Source organism: Echeneis naucrates, chromosome 19 (assembly GCF_900963305.1).
Source record: "Echeneis naucrates chromosome 19, fEcheNa1.1, whole genome shotgun sequence".
Lineage (NCBI taxonomy): Eukaryota > Metazoa > Chordata > Actinopteri > Carangiformes > Echeneidae > Echeneis > Echeneis naucrates.
In genome coordinates this window covers 12,481,455-12,504,566 of record NC_042529.1, presented here as the reverse complement: position 1 = coordinate 12,504,566, position 23,112 = coordinate 12,481,455, and the positions used below count along the sequence as shown (strand labels likewise).

The following is a 23,112-nucleotide window of genomic DNA, read 5'->3' as shown; positions in this document are numbered from 1 at the left end:
TCTTCTTCTGCTCTTGGCCGCTGATTTCTCTGTAAATGAAGCTGTAATGCTGCGAAATGACAGTGTCTCACCTCAAGGTCGGACTCCCTCCACACCCATCAGTCACTGGAGAGAACTCCCAGCGGTGCTCCGGTTGGCTTTTTGGGATCCCTCAGAGCTGATGTGAATCCAAGGCATTTATTTATATGTACAAATAGTCCTGTCCAGCCACAGCATTGCCAAATACACACTGTGTTTTAATCTTAACGGGCCGGCTCATTCAAGGTACAGAAAGTTTGTTGAAGTTTATTCTGTCAGTGTTTGAAAACTTGTACAATGCAAGCTGGAGAGACTGAGACTGAGGTTGCTACAGTCACTTCTCATTGTTATGATCATAGCTCTGGATGCTGCTTCTATTAGTTAATGTTAATATGAATATCATTATTATTGTTTTCATCCCCCTGCGCTCTCTCTCTCTTTCGATGATGATGGTCTACACTTACGCTCTTATTGGGAATGGCTGGATTTCTCTAAATAAGATTTTAAGGAAATAAGAAGTAAAGAAGCGCCATGAAATAGCTTAAAAATAGCTATGATTGGGATTTAGAACAATATGTAAAAAATAGAGAATAAAAAAGGGGATGATCTGATTGTCCCCAAAGGTCAGTCTCCTTGTCCTCTGACTAGATAACTTGTTTTCTTTTTCTCAATTTAATCATATATTTTAGTTTTTTTTTATTTGTTTCAAGGGCCTGACCACACAGCCCTTGTGTGCACGTTGGGCATGATATTGTTCTGTTAGTATATTTCTGGGGGAGGTCAGCCTTAATTATCATGCACGCAAATACGTTTTTCTCATCTCCCAGTTGCCAGTTTGATGTTGTCTTGAATTTGAATGTATACACATTTCTTCATTTATAGTTGAATGTCTGCATAACTATACTGGTCTTGAAATTAATACATATATTAGTACTTTCATTTCTATAATTATGTATGTTTATTTTCCTATAAACAATTATGAGGGAGGGCTTTTTTTATTTCTGATTTTGCCCGGCCTTGGAAAATAATCATTGCGCTTGAAAGGACATTTGAAGGATGATTAAGTGACAAACATTAAATGAGTAAATTATACGTGTTTATTGCAATCTTTCTTCCTTTGTTTAAAAAAAGGATTGCAGCTTGAAAACTTTCTGCATGGCCTTGATTGCTCCATAAAACAACACCTGACCCCCCAACAGTTGGGGTTGGTTCGTGTTGCATTTCTAAACTTTCTTGCAGTTCTGGGGGAAGCTGTTGGCTTTCTAAACTCTGATCAATAGTGCGCTTGGCGCCTGGTTTCTCGTTGGCTGCGCCTCCGCGGCGTCATCGGTTGTCATCCAGCGGGAGCTCTTCACGTCCTTCCCCGATCTCCTCCCCATTGTAGGACCAGCTGTGGACCGTGAGACCAGCAGCACACGGATTACCTGGATACCGGCCTGGAAGTCTGTCTGAGCATCAACCAATCTAAAAGCGAGCGTCCTCGGCTTCTCCAGATACACACAGCAAGTTTCCCAAAGTTTCATTTGAATGGGACTATTTCCTTGGACCCCAGCCATGACCAGCCGGCTTTTTCTCTTGCTGCCTTTGTTTGTGATTGTGGAGTTAAGCTCGGGGAAACTCGCATCTGTGTCGGAGGACCTCGGTGAAGTCGCGCGTCAGGCTGCTGATGGCGCGCCGGCGGTGGATCAGCGCGTCCTGACGCGTGAGAGCGCAAACCGGGACATGGTGTCCATCAACATGTTCAAAGTGTACGAGAGGTACAGCAAAGAACCGCAGAGCCAGAGGGAAGGAAACACCGTGAGAAGTTTCAAAGCTGTCCCGAGTGAGTGAGCTGTGTGATCAGGCTGAGCAAACCAGGGAAATGTGCTCACCATAACTGCTGCTGCCCTGCATGGGGAATTACGATGATGTCCCAAAAAAGCATAAATGATAGATTTACTAGCTGCTTCATTTAAAACCCCCTTTATTCTCAGACTCGTTTTTTCTTTTTCTTTTTCTTTTTCTTTTTTTTTTTTTTTTTGTAGTTAAGTTAGTGATCATTGATTGGGCAGGTTGTTAAAAAGGCTAAACGAGATCATTTTTCATCCTTTTTAAACACTAACATCCTCTTTTCCCACTGTGTTTTAAAATCTTCGTAACTAAAATCATAAAAATTCAATTGATACCCCAACACAGGTCATTGCAGTTTTTTCTTCTCCAATAAAAATAGATTTTATTTTATATCGTTCCCATTTTGTAGAAGTTACCCTTCAATGAAAATCTGGATGTAGACTAAGCCGGTTGTGTCACCTAAATTTCTCCCATTTGAAAGAGCACATAAAAAAGTACTGATTTGAATTAATTATTATTGTTTTTATTTATTCGTTCATTCTTTTGCATATCAATCTTTTACAAACCTTTAACCAGACATTAAACTCAGGAAGTAAATTGTATGCTTGAAATAACTTCTCACAAAAATGAAAAAAAAAAAGGCTCTTAATTATTTCGACAGTGGCACATCCTGAATGCACATGTTTTGTCAATCAAACTGTGGCTCTCGATCCGCTTTGGGCTCAACATCTTCGCCTCCATGCTCTGTCAGTGCTGTGATTTACTGAACGTGGGGACTTAAGACGCTGTTAGTTCCCCGGTAGCTCTAAGAGCCGAGGTGTTAGACAAGAGCCTATTATCACACCCAGACAGCGGCTGCACAGCGAACAGCCTCGGAGGAGCTCCTTCTCCTATAAGCATTTCCATATGCTTACTGCAGACCTACTGGACTGATCCAATGTTTGTCTTTCAGGCTGTGGTGGAAGTGTGGGAGACAAGGTTCAACTTCAAGAGTATAGCAATCTAGGATGAGGTTTTTGGTCATGCGTGAGGCAGCCACTTTACTGTGCCGCGCTTAATATTTTCCATGAGGCCACTTATGTCCGTCAGATGTGTTGAGAAACATTTTGTGGAAGATGAATTGGCTTCTGTTATTCATGTCAGTCAGTCGTGCCGGACTGAGATGATAAAGCAGAGAGAAGAAGAGGAGAGGGCGAGGAAAGGTTCCAGGCAGCAATTCGATCGCTGAAGTCGTCTTTTTTTTTTTTCGTTCATTCTGGAGAGAGCTACTCCTCCACGGTTTCAGCATCTATTTGACAAAACATTTGTATGATGTCTCCTTTTATAAAAGCCAGCAGACATTTCAATAAGCCTGGAAGACAGACTAAGAACAGTTTTTTCAGGTTTCTCTGGCGTTTAACAACTTGCACTTATTTTTCTTGCCTTCCTTTTCATTTGTCTTCTGATTTCTTTCTCCAACCTTCCAGGAGTCTCACATGGAAAAGAAGTGTTCCAGTTCAACCTGTCCTCCATCCCAGACTCAGAGCTCGTCATCTTCGCATCGTTTCACTTCCTCTACAAGCGGCCCCGCCACAACCAGCGGCTGTGGCGTTTCCGGAGGCCCCGCCACCCGTCTGGCGGCCTCCACTATCCACATCTTTCCTCCCCACAGCTCCTCTTCCATGGGACATCCCCAAATTCAGCTCTTGCCACACCGCTAGGAAACATAACTGGGGTTCCTTTCAAGAAAGGCTCTTGGCAGTCGAGGGACGTAACAGCAATAGTGAAACAGGCCAGAGATGTCCACGCACTTGTTGTCACGGCGGAGTTTGATTCTGAGTTTGGTATGGCCCGGGTGCAGCAGAGGAGCCCTCACGGACAAGAGCGCCTCTCACCAGCCAACCTGCCGTATCTTCTGGTGTACGCAGACGATCGAGCTATCGATGAGCCAAACAGCGTGGCCATGTCACTCCAGCGGTACGGGCCGTCCCCTCTAGGGGACGACGCATCCCCCTCAGCTTCAGCCTCAGCCTCACCCTCAGCCTCGAGGATCCGGAGGGAGCTCCATCTCCAGATCCAAACAAATGACATCCCAGAGGTCCATTTCAACACCTTGAAGAATCATGAACTGTGGCAGAACACGTACTTCCCGGCTAAAGCCAAAGCAGCCGCCAAAACAGGAAGGAAGCAGGGTCAGGAGAGCAGCGAGGGCCTGAGCAAGCCGCAGGTGCTGAGCTTCGACGAGAGGACAATGAAGAAGGCCAGGAGGAGACAGTGGAGCGAGCCCAGGGTTTGCTCCAGGAGGTACCTCAGGGTAGACTTTGCTGACATTGGCTGGAGCGAATGGGTTCTGGCACCAAAGTCGTTCGATGCCTACTACTGCGCCGGGACCTGTGGCTTCCCCATCCCTAAAGTGAGCAAGTCTGGATTCATGTTCAGTTAACCTAAATCATTGAGGTCGTGTTGAAATAAAACAGCATGCACCACCCTCACATCATTAGTGCAGGTGTCCCCGCAGCGTTTATAACATCAGGGCTTAAATAAACTGTTACTGTGAAAGATATAGTTGTATGTATTGGAGTGTGTATCCACATCCACAACAAATGCTGCATCATAAAGAAGGTTTTGTGTTGTTTACCAGTTAAATGGCTTTAAGCATTCTGCAACAGTTACTGCACAGCCTCTTGCCGTCTCTTATTTCCTCAGATTGTGAGGCCGTCCAATCATGCCACCATCCAGAGCATCGTCAGAGCTGTGGGTATCGTTCCCGGCATCCCCGAACCGTGCTGCGTCCCGGAGAAGATGAGTCCCCTCAGCGTGCTTTTCCTCGACCCAAACAGGAATATGGTGCTCAAGGTTTACCCCGGCATGTCTGTGGATACCTGTGCCTGTCGATAGGGCCGGAGCCGAGCGACGTAACAGCAGACTGAGCCTGCAGCGGGAAGGCGCTTTTCAAACGGGAGGCCAGTTGTGGTCAGATGCTGAGGACACACACCAGAAAATCTGCAGCTGAAGTGATACGACTGTCCAGGCTGTGCTCCCCAAGTCTCCGGCTGAGGTCTTATATTGACTTAAATGACTTTTTCCTGCTTATCTAACAAATGTCATAGTCTGTCTTTGCTCAGTCCACCAACACCTACTTGTTACCTTCTAAACTAGCCTGTATTTATAACTCCCTGTATCAATAAGGCAGAGCTCCTGTACATACATTTCTATTGTTTCTTAATGAGCCTTTTTCTGCTTTTTAGATTTGAAAAGCCCTATGTGGCTTTTTTTCTTTTACCTGTTTTTTTTTTTTTTTTTCGGAAAGGACTTGATTTGCTCTGGTCTCAGTCTGGACTGGATGATGTGGGATTCAACGATTTCTGAAACGTCCTGACAGCAGTATTATCCTCTGCAGATTGCCTCCGTCTTTCAAATTCAGACAAAGGTTTGGACAAACTGATGGGCTGCACATTGACTCACAGACTCAGTGGGAATTTGGACACATGGGCTGAATGGCAGCGCATTTACATTCCACCAATTTAACCAACCTTAGTCATGTACAGCAGCTACTAACACAAACTAAATGGTATTCGTTTGCAAGTGACGTGTCACATTCGACGTCGGTTACACAATGTTCATGTTATTCATGCATGAGAGGTAATATCGTCTTTGAAATATATTTCCATAGCCATTTGTTTATATCTTGTACATAATGAGTGTATTTTATCACTGAGAGTTTAAGTAACCGGTCCACTGTGCTGCATTTTCCTGCATTAAACAAAGATTAAAAATGGCGCCTTGCTGCCATCTCCTGGGCATTGTGGGAAAGTTAAATGGACACAATTCAAAAAGTTGAAAGCTTCCTTCGGCTATTTCCCCTCAATACATAAAGCCGTTTATCAAATTGTACAGTTTGTAATATACACAGAATATTTCCATCGTTCATGAAACTATATAATGTGTCCAACCCTCTATCGGTTTGTCTCAAGGAGAATTGGAGTAGTTTGATGCGTGTTTTAACGAATCACAATCATGATGTATGTTTGGTACAGAAATGAACTGCATTGTACATAGAGCCAAAATTCTTGGTGGCTTTATTGGCTTTTAAAAGTATATAAATCATAGACATAGATGTGTACATTTTTACATATACCTTACCATGACATATTGTATATATACATCACATATCAATACATGAAATTACATTTATTTTTATTTTAAGGCCGATAATTTGTTGTGTTTGTTGCTGTACTGTGCTAATTGTGATCTTTTTTTCTTTTTTCTTTTTTCTTTTTTTTTTTTTAAATAGCCGGTTTAATTAAAATGTGTAAAATTACTGTGGTTCTTCCAAGCGAGTATTCTAATTCAAGAGGAATGAATGAGTATCTCGGTGATGAGCTGAATGAGAATAACCACTGAGCAGTTTCACTCAGCCATTGTTTTGGTCGTTTGGCTTATAACTTTGATGTTCAGTGGTCAAATGTTGTCGGCCAACCAGCTGGTGAAGGGGACTTCCAGTGTTTGTGTATCTTTGTGTATCTGGGGTGAAAAGGTAACTGTTTTTTATATATCTCCTTTTCCACATTAACTTTACAAGGTTTGTGCCTCCTCTCAAATACCACCACCACCGGAGCTCTTTGAAATAAATGATGAATTGATTGTTTTAATGCTCCAAGATGGTCTAATTTCTGTTTTTCACCCCGATGTAAAAGATCTTTTTGACTTTATACATAAGGAGAAAAAACTGGCACATCAGCCACATCTGCCATCAACAAACATTAGTATCATCACTAATGGCTGTTGGACAAACTCTAACATAACTTCATGGGTTTAATACTTTTACCTCATATTTCTTAACCACATAATGAGATGGCCAACGTTTCACAACCTGCTGTGTTTGTTTTCATCCTGCATGCCTGCTTTATTTGCTGTATCCATGCCAGTAGACTTTGTTGTTGCTGTTCATCACTGATTGACTCCACCAAAGCACAGTGAAATGAAAGCATTTTTATGAAACGTGGCATGAGCCAAGCGCTGGCTGCATGGGTGAAAGACAAAAATTCCAAGATAGGTCAACGTCCCCCCCCCCCCCCCCCCCCCCCCCCCCCCACTATCCCATTATCCAGCCTGCCATCTTGGACTCACAGGGTGCAGTTGTGATGGCCACCACCTTCATGTCTTTGAATAGAAAGCCCCATTATAAATCCTTATCATTTATCTTCAACTTTTTCCATGTGCACTTCCAAACATTTTCTTTCTGGTTGTTCTTTGCTTTGAGGCATTCTGAAGTGGGACATGAAGTGGAATATCCTATGTTTCCTGTTTATCTGGAATAAACAGAGGGAGAGCTGAGTAGTTGGTGATGGATATCATGGATAAACAGAAAACTGAAAGGCATTTGCCCACATAAACTCAACTGCGCCCCTTGTAAAGAAAAAGGAGAATCATGGGAGCGTACCACCCTTACTGCTTAACTAAGGGTCACAAGTGTAGTGCAGAGAAAGGACTAGAACTTTCGGGGATCCCCTGACGTCTTTCATCGCACTACCAGCAGGTTTACATTTGAAGTTTTGAATTTAATTGTGGATGTATCCCGTGACTTTTCATCAAATCCAGACTGACACTTTATTGATGACAGAAATGCCTAGTGACGGCTGTTACACTCCTTTGGTGTGTTTTTTTCCTGTTTAACATGCCAGCATTTAAATAACCTCCTCTAAACCCAGTCAGTTGAGATTTGTTCTATATTTGACTGCTCCAACTAACTGATTGAGAGGCTTACAAAATGCTTCCCTCTGAAAATTGGACGGTCCTATCTGGGCCTCTCAAAGAAATAATCTCCCTTATCAGTATTAAAAGTGTGTGGTCGACGATGTTCAGTGGTTGGGGGCAAGTAAAGAATGCAATGTTCTGTTTTGTTTCTTTTCAGCAGTTTTGTTTCCACTGGCCTCAACATTTTCACCCTCTAGCTGGGAAAAGGCATTTTATGGAAATGTCTGCTTGTCAGTAATCTCACAGTTTCCACTGCCTCCCTCATTATCGCAGTCAAGTGTTTACAGTGTCTTCATTAGCAGCCAGCCCTCAAATGATAACAAAGCTTAAAAGAAGGCATCAATGACAGTGATAAGCGTGGCCAAGCTACTATTTTGGTTAACACAAGTCCCCCTGTTTACTCTGGGAGCATGGGAGCGGACCTCAGGACCGTTGTCCTTGCATGGGGGATCTCCATTTTCAAACCTTGCCACCGCAAAGTGTGTTTTCAAGCTGAGTAGAAGGTAAAGTTTGTGCCAGCTCAGTGGTTTGGGAAGGATATCATTTCAAAATGCTGAGCTCCAGAGCATTTTTGTTGGAGGTGTGTTTGAGCCTGGTGGTTTCTACTGGCTCCTGCACCTGTAAACCTCTCAACAATGATGTGCAAAGTGAGGACACTGAGGGATTCTTCTCGCAGCTGTCAGAGGTGGACATTCTGGAGGAGGAAGACACAGACTTGAGGATGGAGAACCTCCTGGGTAACATGAAGGAGAGCTTTTTGAGGAAACTCAACTTGTCAGATGTTCCTCAGGAGCAAAACAAAATCTGCCCTCCACAGTTCATGATGGAGCTCTACAACAAATACGCCTCGGACAACTCGGCAATCCCTCAGTCTGATGTCATACGAAGTTTCACCATCCAAGGTGAGCAGCATTTCACTGATGAGAATCAGCGAAATTAGATTACTTTCTGTCAGGTTGACGGAATAGAGCCCTTCTGAGTGACTGCTTTTATTGGAGGTTGCAAGTTGTATGCCGCCTCTGATCAAAGACCTGAGAGCAAGACATTATGAGGAACATAAAAAAAATGTAAAAGCGAGAAGAAAAAAAAAAACAAAACATAACTCAGAATTATCTTGCGCCTCCATGTGTTGGTTTTGACTGATTTGGGAGCCATTGCTTTAACATATCACAGAGCATTTCTTTCATTGTCTTTCTTACAAATGAACATGTGGAGTGAAATATAATGGAACCTGAAAAAAATGAATACATTTAGAAAACAGTAACTGAGCCACAGGCTCTTATGTCAAAATGACCATCAATTCGTTTGTTATGTGCTGTTAGCACTATAAGAAATCTGTCGAAAAAATCTAAATCATGCTGTGAAGTTTTCACATATAAATTAGAAAGCTAGTTGGCTTAGCTATCTAACAGTTTCCCACTTTTGGATCACATTAGTAGTATTTGTGTCTTTTGTTTTTTTTAGATTTGGATCTAGCTAGATTAGCTGAATTATCTTAGCAACTGGTAATTCAACACTTTGTGCAGTACTTTGAATCGACAACCCCCAAAAGTGACAAATTAAACAAGTTTATGCCCAAAACAGTTATATTCATTGGAATGGGTGAAATTTATTTTGTTCACATCTACACAGATATTGGACCAAATTACAGTAACGGCATGAGATTGGGCCATCGTGGCAGAGAAATAAACACACTGATATACTTCTTTTTAAATAAAAAGGATTGCGTTTTGCCAAAAGAAACGCAACAGTGTGCTGAATCTCCACTTTGACTTTAATGTGCAGTGGAAATCGCAGCAGTTTCAGATAACGCCCTCTATTCTCTTCATTTCTCTCCAACAGGTATCACTCTCTTTCACACGAACGGCACAAAGTCAAAACACAGGCTGCACTTCAATATCAGCATCCCCAACCACGAAAAGATTGCCATGGCTAAACTCCAACTCTTCTTCCTGCCGGATACTAGGGCAAAGGTCACCTCCATCACGTTCAAGGCCACGGTCAAGGTTTATGAGGTGTTTCACAGTGATTTAACACCCACAACCCAGCTATTGGTCGGCCAAGAGCTGACAGGCTCGCAGAGTATATGGACGACGTTTGACGTAACCACCGCCATTCAAAGTTGGATCAAGTCAAGTAGAGGAGCAACCGTTTTCGATGTAGTGGTTGATAGGAAGGACTGTGCGGCTTTTGGTAGTGGAGACGAACAACCAGGCTGTCTAAACATGAGCTTGTCTGTTGGAGATAACACTTCAGCAGCTTTAATAATCTTCTCAGATGACCTTGGCAGCAGGAGGCTGGAGATGCGGAAGGAGCTGAAAGAGATGATCCTCCATGAAGAAGAAACCATTTTACACTCAGGTGCCGACTGGAACAGAGGAGGGCAACTTCCAAATGAGATCGTGGAAGCTCAGCACCCACGGAGAAATAAAAGAAAGGCAGAACGGGAATACTGCCGGCGGACCTCCCTCAAGGTCAACTTTAAAGACATCGGGTGGGACAGCTGGATTGTGGCACCTCCAGAATATGACGCCTTCGAATGTCGAGGCCTGTGTTACCACCCGCTGACGGATGAGTCCACCCCCTCCAAACACGCCCTCATCCAGACTCTGATCAACATCAGGGACCCCAAGAAAGCCAACATGGCGTGCTGCGTCCCCATCAAACTGGACCCCATCACAGTCATGTATCAGGAGAATGGACGTCTCACTATAAGATATCTGTACGAGGAGATGAAGGTGGCAGAGTGCGGCTGCAGGTAGTTGGAGAGAGTCGGTCTGCTTGTGGTGGTAGCCCAGGTGATTGTCATGCACACCATCATATTTTCATTTGTGAGTTTGCAAATATTTGCTAGCATTAAATAAAAAAAAGCGGAGTTCATTCCGATGAGAATGTCGTTGTCATTGAGTTTTGCGGCTTGCAGGAATTTTATCTTTTGAATTTTATCAAAATTCATTACAATCCATTTTACAGTGGACAAGATATTAGAAAAATATATTGACCTGTTGCGATGGTGAAGGAAAACTCAGAAAATCACCAAAGCCAGTAGGAGCCGCCCTCTGGGGGGCATGACCGAAAAGAAGCACACAAATCCATCCTGTCATTTTTGAGATATTTTAGTGTGGACCAGCAGCATAAACTGGATGTATCGTCCACAGCTTATGCGCTTTCTGTGAAATTAATGCTAGCAGAGAAATACACAAGTCAACAAACAGTGAAACGTCTTGCTGCAGACAAACCACCAACAGGTCAACCATACCTCTTTTTCTGGTTTTTAGTATGTGTTGAAATAGATCTGATCTCTGTTAAAATGATTTCATGTGGTCACCTGGCACCGCCAAGCAGAACCCCCCCCCCCAAAAAAAAAGAGGTTTTTGACATTGTATATTTAATACTTGGTGTATGTACATAAAATTCTTGCCCTTGGAATATGTTTGCTTAATGTGGTTCACCTTTAAAACTAATATAAAATACCATAAAATGGAACAAAATATTTAAATATATATATTCTGTCAATTCTAAGTAGATCCACTATTAATGTTTTTAAAGCCAATACATTTAGCAGATGGTATTAATAGGTTGGCACTACAGGTCATCTGCTGATCCTATGCTACATATAATGTAAATCTGTATATTACTATTGTAAGTGTTTATATTAATATGTATTTTGTAACAAATTACTGTCACGCAGACTTGTACAGGAGGTTCAGCTTATACAGTGGCCAGCTTATGTCAGGAAGCTATCAAGAAACTGTCTTCTGTTTTTCTTTGCAGGGCAGCTGTTGCAAACTTGTGCAGTTCACATGACTCTATATGACACTCTCACAAATTGAATACAGTTTTGCGGATCAGTTTCTCCCTGTCGGTCTTTAATAAAATCAGCTTTCGTCTGTGTTAGAGTTGCTGACCCAAATGTTATTCAATCCATCTGGCTTAACGTCTGGTGTTTTCACTGTGTCGTCACAGGCTGTCTATGTTTCCATTTTGAGGTTTTGATAGAGCTTATCCCGCATTTGCTGCAAATTTCATAACGTTTTGGCTCGACTTAATGCCTTTCTGTTAAATTTTCACCACTTTAACTTCCAGCGTCAACTATCCAGTTGTGTACAAAGAGAGATCAAACTTCAACCGATAGAACCATTACAGAATGGCTTTCCAAATAGATTTTAAGGCCTCATGTGTCACAAAAAAAGTATTTGCTTCATTGTTGCTTCTTATGCTTGAGTCTATATCCCACTGAAGAATCACTGAGACGTTTTTAGAAAAATGAGATAGCCTAGTAATGAATATGGATATTAATATGGAATCACCAAATAAAAAGAAGGTTTTCCCATCAAAAAAGTTTGCATTGATACTGTGTACTAAGTCCATCCACACAGTGTATATGGGCACTGACTAAAGATGAAGCATTTTTCTTATCATATGATCATTTGCAACACATCCTGTAGTTTAAATGAACAAACTGTGAACTTTGTTCCTATATAGTTCGTAGAACTGATGGTGATCATAACTGAAATTTGAATATTTCAGAAAAATATTTCCCTATACATGATTTTTTTTTTATACAGATCGAAAGGAAAAAAGGCCCGATGAGAACATTTCTAAAACTACAGAGATAGTATGATACAGTTGAATAAATTTAAAGATGGAATTGAATTGTTAATGATTGAAAAAAACACATCATCACTTGTCATCGCTGCCTCCTGGATGTGGTGGTTTACAGACAAACAATGTTTTAAATGAATATTCCATAAAGTATTTACTGGAACTTCACGACTTGTATATTTCTAGATGAAACTTTATAGATTCACGTTACAAACACAACATCTTTGCACCGTCAGGTCCTCTCAACAGTGACTGGACACGGTCAGCTGTGTGAATGTCTTCTTCACAGAGTAGTCCGTGGTAGGATATCTGGAAACTGTTGAGTTATCTTATCCATGCGTCCACTTATCCATGCACATGTAGCTCTGCCTTCCTAAACCACTCAGCTGTGTGGAGCTCTGCTGGTAACTGATAAGCTATGACCAAATAAGCCAACCACTGACCACACCAGTCAGTACAATACACAGTACAATACATTTTGTGATTGTAAAACCAAATTGCGACAAACGTGGCTATAAGGTTGGAGAGTAACCTTGATTTTCCTGCACAAGCAAATTGAGGGTTTGGGGAAATACATAAAATGGCAACTGAATTTCAGAATTGGAGGATTCAAAATGATAATAGCATTATTGCATAATGTTGAACCAAGTATGAGGACATTTTTTTTTTACGGTACTGTATTTTTATTTGTGTTGAATGGACATCAGTAATTTTATTCACACCATCCAAGATTCACAGTAAATCGTGGATTTGAGTAACTTCTTCTCTGTAAGGAACATGCAACGATGTAGGTATTGTTTTTTTTTTTTTTCTGTGAGAGGACGGTCACATAACTTTTAAACCACTCAGCTTTTACACTTACACAACTTTACACTTTTACAACTTTACATGGATAAAATGGAAAAAACAAAACAAAACAAACAACAACAACCAAAAACAAACTCATCAGTCAGGACAAGTCCTCATCTTATTGCACAGCTGTGTAAATATTCGATGTCAGTGACACATCCTTATCAGAACTGGGAACAAGTTCATGTACAATGCATGCATGTATGTCCTTCATGGGCATCCCAAAATAGCACAAGTAATAAGGAACACAATCCCATTTTCATGCGTCTGTCACGATAAGACAATAATTGGCTCAGTGGTCTGTTGTGTTGCTTACAGTAGAGTGGTATTGAATGTTTTGATTATTATTGCTGTGATTGTCATAAATATTTTGAAATATATTAAACTTAAAATCTGCAGCAACGAAATCTTTAATGGGGGCGGTACAGCAGGCTGTAAAGACAACAATGACATACAATGAGTCGAGTAATAACTGAGTTGAATTTGTTTTTCTTTCCATCAGCTCTTTGTGATATATTTGTCTCTTTAATAAATACTCTGCTATGTTCACTTGCCTGTCTCTAAATCTTAACACGCCAACTGGCTTACTGGTATAGCTACTGCGCCCACACACGCAAGCTAACTAATTTAATCATTTAAGCTTCCAGGGACAAACTTTTAATTGCCAAAACTATTTATTTCACAAGTTGGCATTTACAGATTTACGGGCTGCTCATATATTTCTCACATGAGAAGCACAGGATTTCACTGGTCTTAATCATCATGCTGGGAAATGTCAGAGAGGGGATTGTGTTATGTAACGCACGAGGCAGTATTAAAAGTTAAGACATTAAGATTAGCTGTGCAAAGTTTAGCATTTGGACAGAGATTATGTCCGGCTGCATAATTGTGAGCTGCTGAAATGTCTGGGCCAGTGTGTTACGAAGTCCTGGACTGCAGCTATTCAGGTTCGGTTTCTTCAAATGAAACCAAATGGTTGAATCATGGCACTTAAGTGATTAAATGTTATTCAGGGGGAGCACTTTCCTTTTTACAACATCCACTATCCACCTGATGGAGATTACTTTTGAATTGAAGGTGGCTGCAGCAGAAAATTAAACAAAGAATTAAGATAAATCGTTCAATAACAAGTCTACATAAAAACATTTTTTCACATATCTAAGGTATGGCAGTTTGTTGTTGTTGTTGTTGTCTTTGGGGTTTTTTGCCTGACTCTGATCCTGCATGTGTTTAAAGAAGGCTTTGCCACGTGTCCATAAACTGTGTAATCATGTCGCCAGTAGAGTGACCCAGACATGACCTGCAAAGCTACCAATGGCACCGAAATACACCACCCTAAGCTTCATAACAGAGTGACAGAGTCAGTGCAATAGAGGGTGAGACTTTCTGGTCATGTTTTCACCTTCATCCCATATTTCTTACCCTTTTCTGGCCCAAATTTTGTTTCTAAGAAGAAATTTGAGGTAGTGTACCGTCATATTCTGGAAATAATAATTCAGCTCTGAAAACCACTATATTACAGTTGCGATTGGAAATTATGACAATTAAGCTTGGTACTTTGGACAAGGCAGACAAAGCATCCGCACAACAGTTAAAGAAAGAACCAAAACATGTATTGGACCATTTTGTGTTCTTGTCTCCTTTTGTCTGCCGGCTGATGCACCACAGAGGATAATGCGATTAAAGGGTTATTGGGAACAAAATCCTCTTATGTTTATGTGGTTTTGTCCAGAAAATAAAAAAAAACCTACGGGACTGACAATGTTCCCTCCTACAAAAAGCATCATCTCTTGACACAGACAAATGAACCAAAACGCCTCATTGGTTTTCTTTCCGTGCAGAGAAGATGAACAGAGTGGTGATGGAGCAGCACACACCACCGCTGCTACTGATGCTTCTTCTGTTTACCCTCTCTGCCAGCTCATCATTTCAGCCTGCCCTGGTGTTAGAAATGGCAAAGATACTTCTGGAAAACTACTGCTTCCCTGAAAACCTGGTTGGTATGCAGGAGGCCATCCAGCAAGCAATCACCAGCGGGGAAATCCTGCAGATTTCAGATAGGAAGACCCTGGCAGCTGTTCTCACAGTCGGAGTACAAGGGGCGCTGAACGATCCACGGTTGACCGTATCATATGAGCCCAATTTTGTCCCAGTGGTGCCACTCATGCTGCCATCTCTCCCTACCGATCAACTAATCCGCCTGGTGAGGAACTCTGTCAAGCTGGATATCCTGGAAGACAACATTGGCTACTTGCGGGTAGATCGAATCATCGGGGAGGAGACAGCAGCAAAACTTGGGTCCCTGCTGAGGGACAACATCTGGGACAAAATTGCTCATACTTCCTCACTGATTTTTGACCTAAGGTACAGCACCACTGGACAACTGTCTGGAGTTCCCTTTATAATCTCCTATTTCTCAGACACTCAGCCACTCATCCACATTGACACTGTGTACGACAGGCCCTCGAATACAACCATGGAGCTGTGGACCATGCCATCAATAAAGGGAGAAAGGTATGGAAAAAAGAAAGATGTGATTATTTTGATCAGTAAACGTACTATGGGGGCTGCTGAAGCAGTGGCATATACACTAAAAAACCTAAAGAGGGCCATCATAGTTGGAGAAAGGTCTGCTGGTGGGTCAGTAAAAGTCCAAAAGATTAAGATTGAAGGATCAGAGTTTTACATAACAGTTCCTGTGGCAAGATCTGTCAGTCCAATCACAGGCCAGAGCTGGGAAGTGAGTGGCGTTTCCCCAACAGTCAGTGTCAGCCCGAAGGAAGCCGTCACAAAAGCCAAGTCACTTCTGGCTGTGAGGAGCTCCATTCCAAACATTGTGCAGAGGATCTCCGTCATTATTGGGCAACTGTACGCTTTCACTGACAGAGTTCCAGCTCTTCAACAGCAGCTCCAATCGACGGACTTGTTCTCTGTCATATCTGAGGAGGATCTGGCAGTCAGACTCAACCAGGACCTCCAGACTGTTTCAGAGGATCCACGACTGACCATCAAATACATGCAGGATAGTAGTGCCACTGCAGAGGAGGAGCCTGAGCTTTACAAGGATACTGATGATCCCAAAGTATTGGCAGAACTAGTTGATACAACATTCAAAGTGAAAATTCTCCCAGGCAACGCTGGCTATCTCCGCTTTGACGAGTTCATTGAGTCAGCTGCACTTATGAAACTAGAAGAGGTTATGGCCAAAAAGGTGTGGGAACCCCTAAAAGACACCGACTACCTAATTATTGATTTACGCTATAACACAGGCGGATACTCTCCTTCTCTAGCCCTCATACTGTCTTATCTACAGGACGCGTCCCAGAGGAGTCATCTTTTCACAATATATGACCGAATTCAGAACACAACAACAGAATATTACTCTGTTTCCGAAATTACAGGCCCAACGTACGGCTCCAAACGTGGGGTTTACGTGTTAACCAGCTACTACACAGCCAGTGTTGGGGAAGAGTTCGCCTACCTGATACAGTCACTACACCGCGGCACGGTCATTGGGGAAATTACATCTGGTGCGTTAATGCACTCAAAGATGTTTCAAATAGAGAAAACAGACCTTGCTATCACTGTCCCTTCCATAAACTTCATAGACAACAATGGGGAATGCTGGCTGGGAGGTGGGGTGGTCCCTGATGCCATTGTGCTAGCTGAAGACACTATTGATCATGTTCATGATGTCTCACATTTTCATCAAGGACTCAGGTCCCTCGTGGAGGGAACAGGAGAACTGCTAGAGAAATACTACGCAATCCATGAAGTTGCCCTGAAGGTCAGCAAGGTGCTGATGAGCAAATGGGCCGAGGGATTGTACCGATCAGTGGTTGACTTTGAATCGCTGGCCTCTCAGCTGACAGCAGACCTTCAGGAGGCCTCCAGCGATCACCGCCTCCATGTCTTCCATTGTGATGTTGAGCCTGAGTCACTTCACGACATTGCAAAGATCCCTACAGCAGAAGAAGTGGGATTTATAATTGATGCACTGTTTAGAATTGAGCTTCTACCAGGTAACGTTGGCTATTTAAGATTTGATATGATGGCAGATGTAGAGGTCTTCAACGCCATTGGCCCACAATTTATAAAATTAGTGTGGAGCAAGATAGTGAACACAGATGCCCTCATTATTGACATGAGGTACAACACTGGTGGGTATTCAACAGCCATTCCCCTTCTGTGCACTTATTTCTTCGACGCTGAACCTTTGATACATCTGTACACTGTCTTTGACTGCACCACAGACACCATGACAGAAGTCATGACATTGCCTCAGGTCAGAGGTCAAAGGTATGGATCCTCTAAAGACATTTACATCCTCACCAGTCACATGACTGGGTCAGCAGCTGAAGTATTCACCCGCACTATGAAGGACCTAAACAGAGCAACAGTCATCGGAGAGCCAACGATCGGCGGCTCGCTGTCAAGTGGAACCTATCAGATCAGGGACAGCGTTCTGTATGCATCCATCCCCAACCAGGTTGTTTTGAGCGCCGTCACTGGGAAGGTGTGGAGTGTTTCAGGGGTGGAGCCACATGTTATTACCCAGGCAAGCGACGCCCTTCACGTAGCACAGAGACTTACAGCACCAAAGCCGTTGAAGAGAAAACAAGTGGAATAGAGCTCCTTGTACTGTGTTCTTTCCTTAAGCGAATCTTACTCCATTTCTGTTTAGCCACATTTCAGTGATCCGCAGTATGTCCCATCATAATATTATCTGAGTCACGTTTTATGAACGAGGCCTGTAATCTGTTGTGAAATTGAAGTCATTGCATCATATTTTTCCGATTGAGAGATGTAGAGTCACATGTTATGTATGCAATTTTAAATGCTTTACATAAGAAACAGTAGTGCTAGAAAAAAATCCCAGTAAAGTGTGTACAGGACTTAATTACATAATGACTTAATTGATTTAATATAAAATATTGATCATCCACAAATGGTATCTGCTTCTTTCTCTATCACAGCAACCAGCTGTCTTTACTATTAAACCTACCTTTACAATTTTGGAAGCTTTCGTTGTGGGCCATTTGCAGCAAATGGGAATTGACTATTACAAAGAGGAATCCGCTGTAGTTTGAATTCACATTTGAATCTACTTATCTACAGCATTAACAAGAAACCACGGGACACAATATCCTCACTAAAATAAAATAAGAATAAATCACAATACATCTGCTTCTGAAGTAAATTATGCTGTACCTTGTTATTTATATGATGAGCTTATGAAACCTGTCTGTATGTTTTATTTCCATTGTGTAAAGTTGCCTTTTTCTGCCTCATCTTATCATTTCCTTTCATTGCATTTTAAAGTCCATGTACTAGGAGGTATCTATGAATAATTATTTGATCATTAAGCAAATGTACGCTGATGTGCTATATGTTCTTATTTCATTGTGATTGTCATGTTTCATACCCATTATTTGAGTGAAAGCAATAACCCTTCTTCTGCCTCTTCTTCAGTCTGCTGTAGTGTCTGTTCCTTAGCTACCAGCAGAGGGAGCAAGCACCAAACAAAATGAAGCTGGATATCACTGTATCCACAGCATTTCAGAAAAGTGAATGAGCTAACCTACAGCAAAAGTATAACGTTCATGAAACAATAAAGAAATGATTTGCTCCGAATCTTTTTTTTATTTATTATTGTTTACTGCCAACAAAAACCATCTAAAATCAACTCATCCATGAAATTCTTACGGTTACTGACACCGAGGGGCTAAATGACTTAACATTGCAAGATGGTCATTTCGCAACTGTTATCCAATTTCTGCGTATTTGTCATTTGCTGAGCTGACCTTATTTGGTACAGTTAGCTTTAAATAGGTGTTCAAAATACCTTGTGTAAATTTAAGACTCTTTGGCAACACCGTCTTGTTACTACACCTACTTGGCTAAGTTGTTATTGCCTTACAGGAGCACTCGGTATAATAAGATTAAAGGTTTATTGTGGGATAAATCCTCTTATGTGTGTGTTAACAGAAACCTTGAAGGCAAAACAGTGCCATTTGACAGATCCTCTTGGGAGAAGGAGGTTCGGCTCTTCAGCAGCCACTTGCCATTTGCTCAGACTGAACCAAACTATACTGACAAAAATGGCGAGGGCTCTGGCTCTGGTGCCATCTCTGCTAGTTTTGGGAAACGTTCTCTTTATCCATGCCTCATTTCCCCCCAACCTCCTCGTTGATATGGCAAATATCGTCATGGACAATTACTGCTCACCGGAGAAGCTGATAGGGATGAAGGAGGCAATTGAAGCTGCCAGCAGCAATACTGAGGTTCTCAATATTCCCGATGCTGAGTCCCTGGCTCAGGTCCTCAGCTCTGGTGTCCAGACCACTGTTTCTGACTCAAGGTTGAAGGTCTCTTATGAGCCAAACTACGTCCCTGTGGATCCCCCGAAGATGCCTCCGTTGCCCCCCGAGCAGCTTGTTGCCGTCCTGCAGACTTCTATTAAGCTTGACATCTTGGAGGGCAACATTGGCTACCTGAGGATCGACCATATCCTTGGAGAGGCAGTTGCTGACAAGGTTGGGCCTTTGCTCCTAGATCTGGTCTGGAATAAAATCCTGCCAACTTCAGCTCTGATCTTTGATTTGCGCTACACTGGCAGTGGAGACATCTCAGGAATCCCCTACATTGTGTCTTACTTCACCGAAGCCGAGCCTGTGATCCACATTGACAGTGTGTACGACCGTCCCTCAAACACCACCACAAAGCTGTTTTCCATGTCCTCACTGCTGGGGCAGAGATATGGCATTACCAAGCCCCTCATTATCCTCACCAGCAAAAACACCAAAGGCATTGCTGAGGACGTTGCCTACTGCCTCAAGAACCTGAAGAGGGCTACAGTCGTCGGTGAGAAGACTGCCGGGGGCTCTGTTAAAATCGATAAATTCAAAGTCGGTGACACTGACTTCTATGTTTCCGTTCCGACTGCAAAGTCCATCAATCCAATCACTGGCTCCACCTGGGAGGTTGTTGGTGTCACCCCTGATGTGGAGGTTAATGCTGAGGATGCCCTTGCTACTGCCATCAAGATTGTGGGCCTCCGCGCCAAAGTCCCAGCTATCATTGAGGGATCAGCCACTTTGATTGCAGAAAACTATGCATTTGAGGACATTGGGGCTAATGTTGCTGAGAAGCTGAAAGAGCTTCTGGCAAATGGCGAGTATAACATGGTTGTCTCCAAGGACAGCCTGGAGGTGAAGCTGTCTGCTGACCTGAAGACCCTTTCTGGGGACAAGAGCTTGAAGACCACCAGCAACACACCCGCCCTGCCACCCATGGTGAGCGGATCATTGGTTTTTGGTTGAGCAAATAGTTGCCATTATCAATTTTTACCTCCAAATGTTAAGATATGGTTGCGTTTTTATTTTTATTGTTAGTTTTCAAGGTCTGGAGTAGAGATATAATTGGCAGGGTTTCATTATTTGCAGTTTACCGGATTGAAATTTATGAAGAAAATTTAATTTGAGAATTTCTATTATATGCATACATAAATGTATTATTATGTGGTATTGTTATATATCAAACATACACTCACTGGAAACTTTATCTTAAGTTTCTGCTTATTTTTCCCGCCAGAATTATTCTCCGGAAATGTACATTGAGCTGATCAAAGTCTCATTCCACACTGACACATTCGAGAACAACATTGGCTACCTGCGTTTCGACATGTTTGGAGACTTTGAAGAGGTCAAGGCCATCGCCCAGATTATTGTTGAGCATGTCTGGAGCAAAATTGTCAACACCGATGCCATGATCATCGACCTCAGGTTTGTAATCCTGCTCAGTGCAAGTCAGGGCTTCTATTAAAAAAAACCCTGTGTCCATTTTGGAATACAAATCATCCGCTAAAGCTGCTAAACCTGTGAAAGCTCATCAGTCGATGTCAGAATTAGAAGCCATTTCTTTCTATTAATAGCTTATGCTTCATTTTAAACATGAACAACCACTGAATCATTAGTTCTGAGAACTAACTCAACGAAGAAAAAAAGTTTGGATAATTTTGCCCTTTAGTTGCCCAACAAACTAATTTGACTGTGATATATATGAAAAAAAAAAACAACCTATAATATATATGTAATATATATAGCAGGATATAGTTTCACCAGTGTCTGCATTTTTAGGTCTCACGTTTCCAAAATTGTTCTGTAACTGTATTTACAGGAACAACATTGGAGGCCCAACAACAGCCATTGCAGGCTTCTGCTCTTATTTCTTTGATGCCGACAAGAAGATTGTTCTGGACAAGCTGTACGACAGAACAACTGGCACCTACACAGAGCTCCAAACCTTACCCGAGCTTACTGGTAATTTATTTCATTTTATTTGTTTTATCAGGTCATTCCATTATACCCATTATATACCGTGATTCATGTTAGCAACAAATGTACCAATTAGCTGGGAAACCTGGCAATCAATTGGTAATTGGGTGTGAGCATTAGCGTGGACCAAAAACTCTTTTGGACTAACTTACGCCTGATCAGTAACTCTAAATATATACTTGTTTTGCCTTTCTTAAACTACCAAATGTTTCCTAATAAGTTTGGCTCTTCAACTTAAAAGATGATAAATCTGTCAAGCGGGATACAATCAGCTACTTGAGTGTCACATCTCCATGAACAAGGATAAATCCATATTTTGAATTTATTTGAGGTTATACTCCACCATGCACCCTTTTATTTAGATTAATTAATTTCAAGAGTCATATAGTCTTATTCACAAAACATTGTCCTCTTTCCTCCTGTTAAAACTCAATCCTGTCCCAATCCACAAATTACTGCTAAAACGTCATCTACCTTACATCTCTATTCCCCAATTATCTCATCCTCCCTCATCCCTCAGGCACAAGGTATGGCTCCAAGAAAAGCCTGATCATTCTGACCAGTGGAGCAACTTCTGGCGCTGCTGAGGAGTTTGTGTACATCATGAAGAAACTTGGCCGCGCAATGATTGTCGGAGAGACAACAGCCGGGGGCTCCCACCCACCCAAGACCTTCCAAGTCGGTGAGACCGACATCTTCCTCAGCATCCCCACTGTCCACTCCGACACTGCCGCTGGGCCAGCATGGGAGGGAGCCGGTGTAGCACCCCACATACCTGTCTCAGCTGACGCCGCCCTTGAGACTGCAAAGGGCATCTTCAACAAGCACTTTGCAGGCCAGAAGGAAACAATGTCCTGAACTGGATTTTCAACTCTCACTTTTCCTTTGGCAGCCAAAAATGGTTTCAAGATTTAGAATCTAGACAATTTTAAGAAGTGATGAAGTACAAAGTGTAATCTGGTATTCATTTTCTATTGACTCCTAAGCCTTTTAGACTGTTTGTAATGTAGGTCAAAGGCTGAACAGGATTTACTCATATTTTATGTCCTTTGAATGTTACACTGTCTGAGGAAGGTTTTCAGAATGAGTTGCAGTAAAAGGCTGATGCAGGTCTTTTGTGACGTGGGTACGTCTAAGTATGTGTCAAAGATAAGTCGAAACAGTAATGTCATTTTTGAGAAATTGCACAAATGAGATGAAACACCCCAAATGCTTTCAAACTAAGTTTGGCATTCATTTATTATGTTGGATATTTGAAATTTGCATTTCTGAAAAGTAGTTCCCTCGATATTCTGGTGAGAAAATCATTATTTGATGTCCTCATTGCGTATGGGAAATAAGCTGTACGTCATGTCATGTGGACCTACTTGGGTTGCATCAATTCCAGTGGTGAGACACAATAAATAAGAACTGATACAAAAAAAGGTGTCTGTTGGTCGAGTTTTATTGCAAAGACATTGGATAAAAACTGGTTTTTCAATAAGAATATTATTATGAATAGTGTTTACTTCTTTCTTAACCTCAAAGAAAATCAAATGTGTCCTGACATAAAACAACACAGCTAACCCACAACTGCTCAGAGGGAACAAAACATTTCTCACTGCATTACTAAATGAACTAAAATAAAGGACAAAAGAAAAAGTTGCACTTGTAGATTTATCCAGCAGAAAAGCAGCAGGAAATGCAATTTCTGTAGTGAAAGTGAAAAATGCGACAAGTCTAATTTGTTATTCAATTG

At 42.0% G+C, this 23,112-nt stretch overlaps 4 protein-coding genes across 5 annotated transcripts; all 4 read left to right on the top strand.

Annotated features, from left to right (window-relative positions):
• Window positions 1–1,459: 1,459 nt before the first annotated feature.
• Window positions 1,460–6,437, top strand: gdf10b (growth differentiation factor 10b). 2 transcript variants are annotated; one of them, XR_003842241.1, is made up of 4 exons: window positions 1,460–1,840; window positions 3,315–4,240; window positions 4,534–4,885; window positions 5,138–6,437. XR_003842241.1 is itself a non-coding variant. In XM_029527843.1 (3 exons), the coding sequence occupies exons 1-3, from the start codon at window positions 1,546–1,548 to the stop codon at window positions 4,723–4,725; spliced, it is 1,413 nt and encodes a 470-aa protein (XP_029383703.1). In that variant the 5' UTR covers window positions 1,460–1,545; the 3' UTR covers window positions 4,726–5,079. The 2 variants fall into 2 exon arrangements, 1 of the variants encoding a protein (XP_029383703.1); XM_029527843.1 differs by lacking the exon at window positions 5,138–6,437 and having other exon boundaries at window positions 4,534–5,079.
• Window positions 6,438–8,026: 1,589 nt separating this feature from the next.
• On the top strand, window positions 8,027–10,346 carry gdf2 (growth differentiation factor 2). Its single transcript, XM_029528195.1, is given in 2 exon segments — window positions 8,027–8,486; window positions 9,427–10,346. Coding segments are annotated over 2 exon segments (1,380 nt in total).
• A 4,538-nt stretch (window positions 10,347–14,884) lies between these two features.
• On the top strand, window positions 14,885–17,668 carry irbpl (interphotoreceptor retinoid-binding protein like). Its single transcript, XM_029528401.1, has one exon. It carries the CDS (start codon window positions 14,885–14,887, stop codon window positions 17,666–17,668), a length of 2,784 nt encoding a protein of 927 aa, XP_029384261.1.
• Window positions 17,669–19,139: 1,471 nt separating this feature from the next.
• On the top strand, window positions 19,140–22,232 carry rbp3 (retinol binding protein 3). Its single transcript, XM_029528400.1, has 4 exons — window positions 19,140–20,333; window positions 20,632–20,822; window positions 21,217–21,359; window positions 21,895–22,232. Exons 1-4 carry the CDS (start codon window positions 19,140–19,142, stop codon window positions 22,230–22,232), a joined length of 1,866 nt encoding a protein of 621 aa, XP_029384260.1.
• Window positions 22,233–23,112: the final 880 nt, after the last annotated feature.

What these genes read in the sequence shown, in the direction of transcription:
- gdf10b (XM_029527843.1), top strand. Translation starts at nt 1,546, where the DNA reads ATGGGACTATTTCCTTGGACCCCAGCCATGACCAGCCGGCTTTTTCTC. An exon ending in AAGTTTCAAAGCTGTCCCGA is followed by an intron (nt 1,841 to 3,314) that starts GTGAGTGAGCTG and finishes CCAACCTTCCAG; the next exon opens with GAGTCTCACATGGAAAAGAA. An exon ending in GTGGCTTCCCCATCCCTAAA is followed by an intron (nt 4,241 to 4,533) that starts GTGAGCAAGTCT and finishes TTATTTCCTCAG; the next exon opens with ATTGTGAGGCCGTCCAATCA.
- irbpl (XM_029528401.1), top strand. Translation starts at nt 14,885, where the DNA reads ATGAACAGAGTGGTGATGGAGCAGCACACACCACCGCTGCTACTGATG.
- rbp3 (XM_029528400.1), top strand. Translation starts at nt 19,140, where the DNA reads ATGGCGAGGGCTCTGGCTCTGGTGCCATCTCTGCTAGTTTTGGGAAAC. An exon ending in GCCATGATCATCGACCTCAG is followed by an intron (nt 20,823 to 21,216) that starts GTTTGTAATCCT and finishes CTGTATTTACAG; the next exon opens with GAACAACATTGGAGGCCCAA. An exon ending in AACCTTACCCGAGCTTACTG is followed by an intron (nt 21,360 to 21,894) that starts GTAATTTATTTC and finishes CTCATCCCTCAG; the next exon opens with GCACAAGGTATGGCTCCAAG.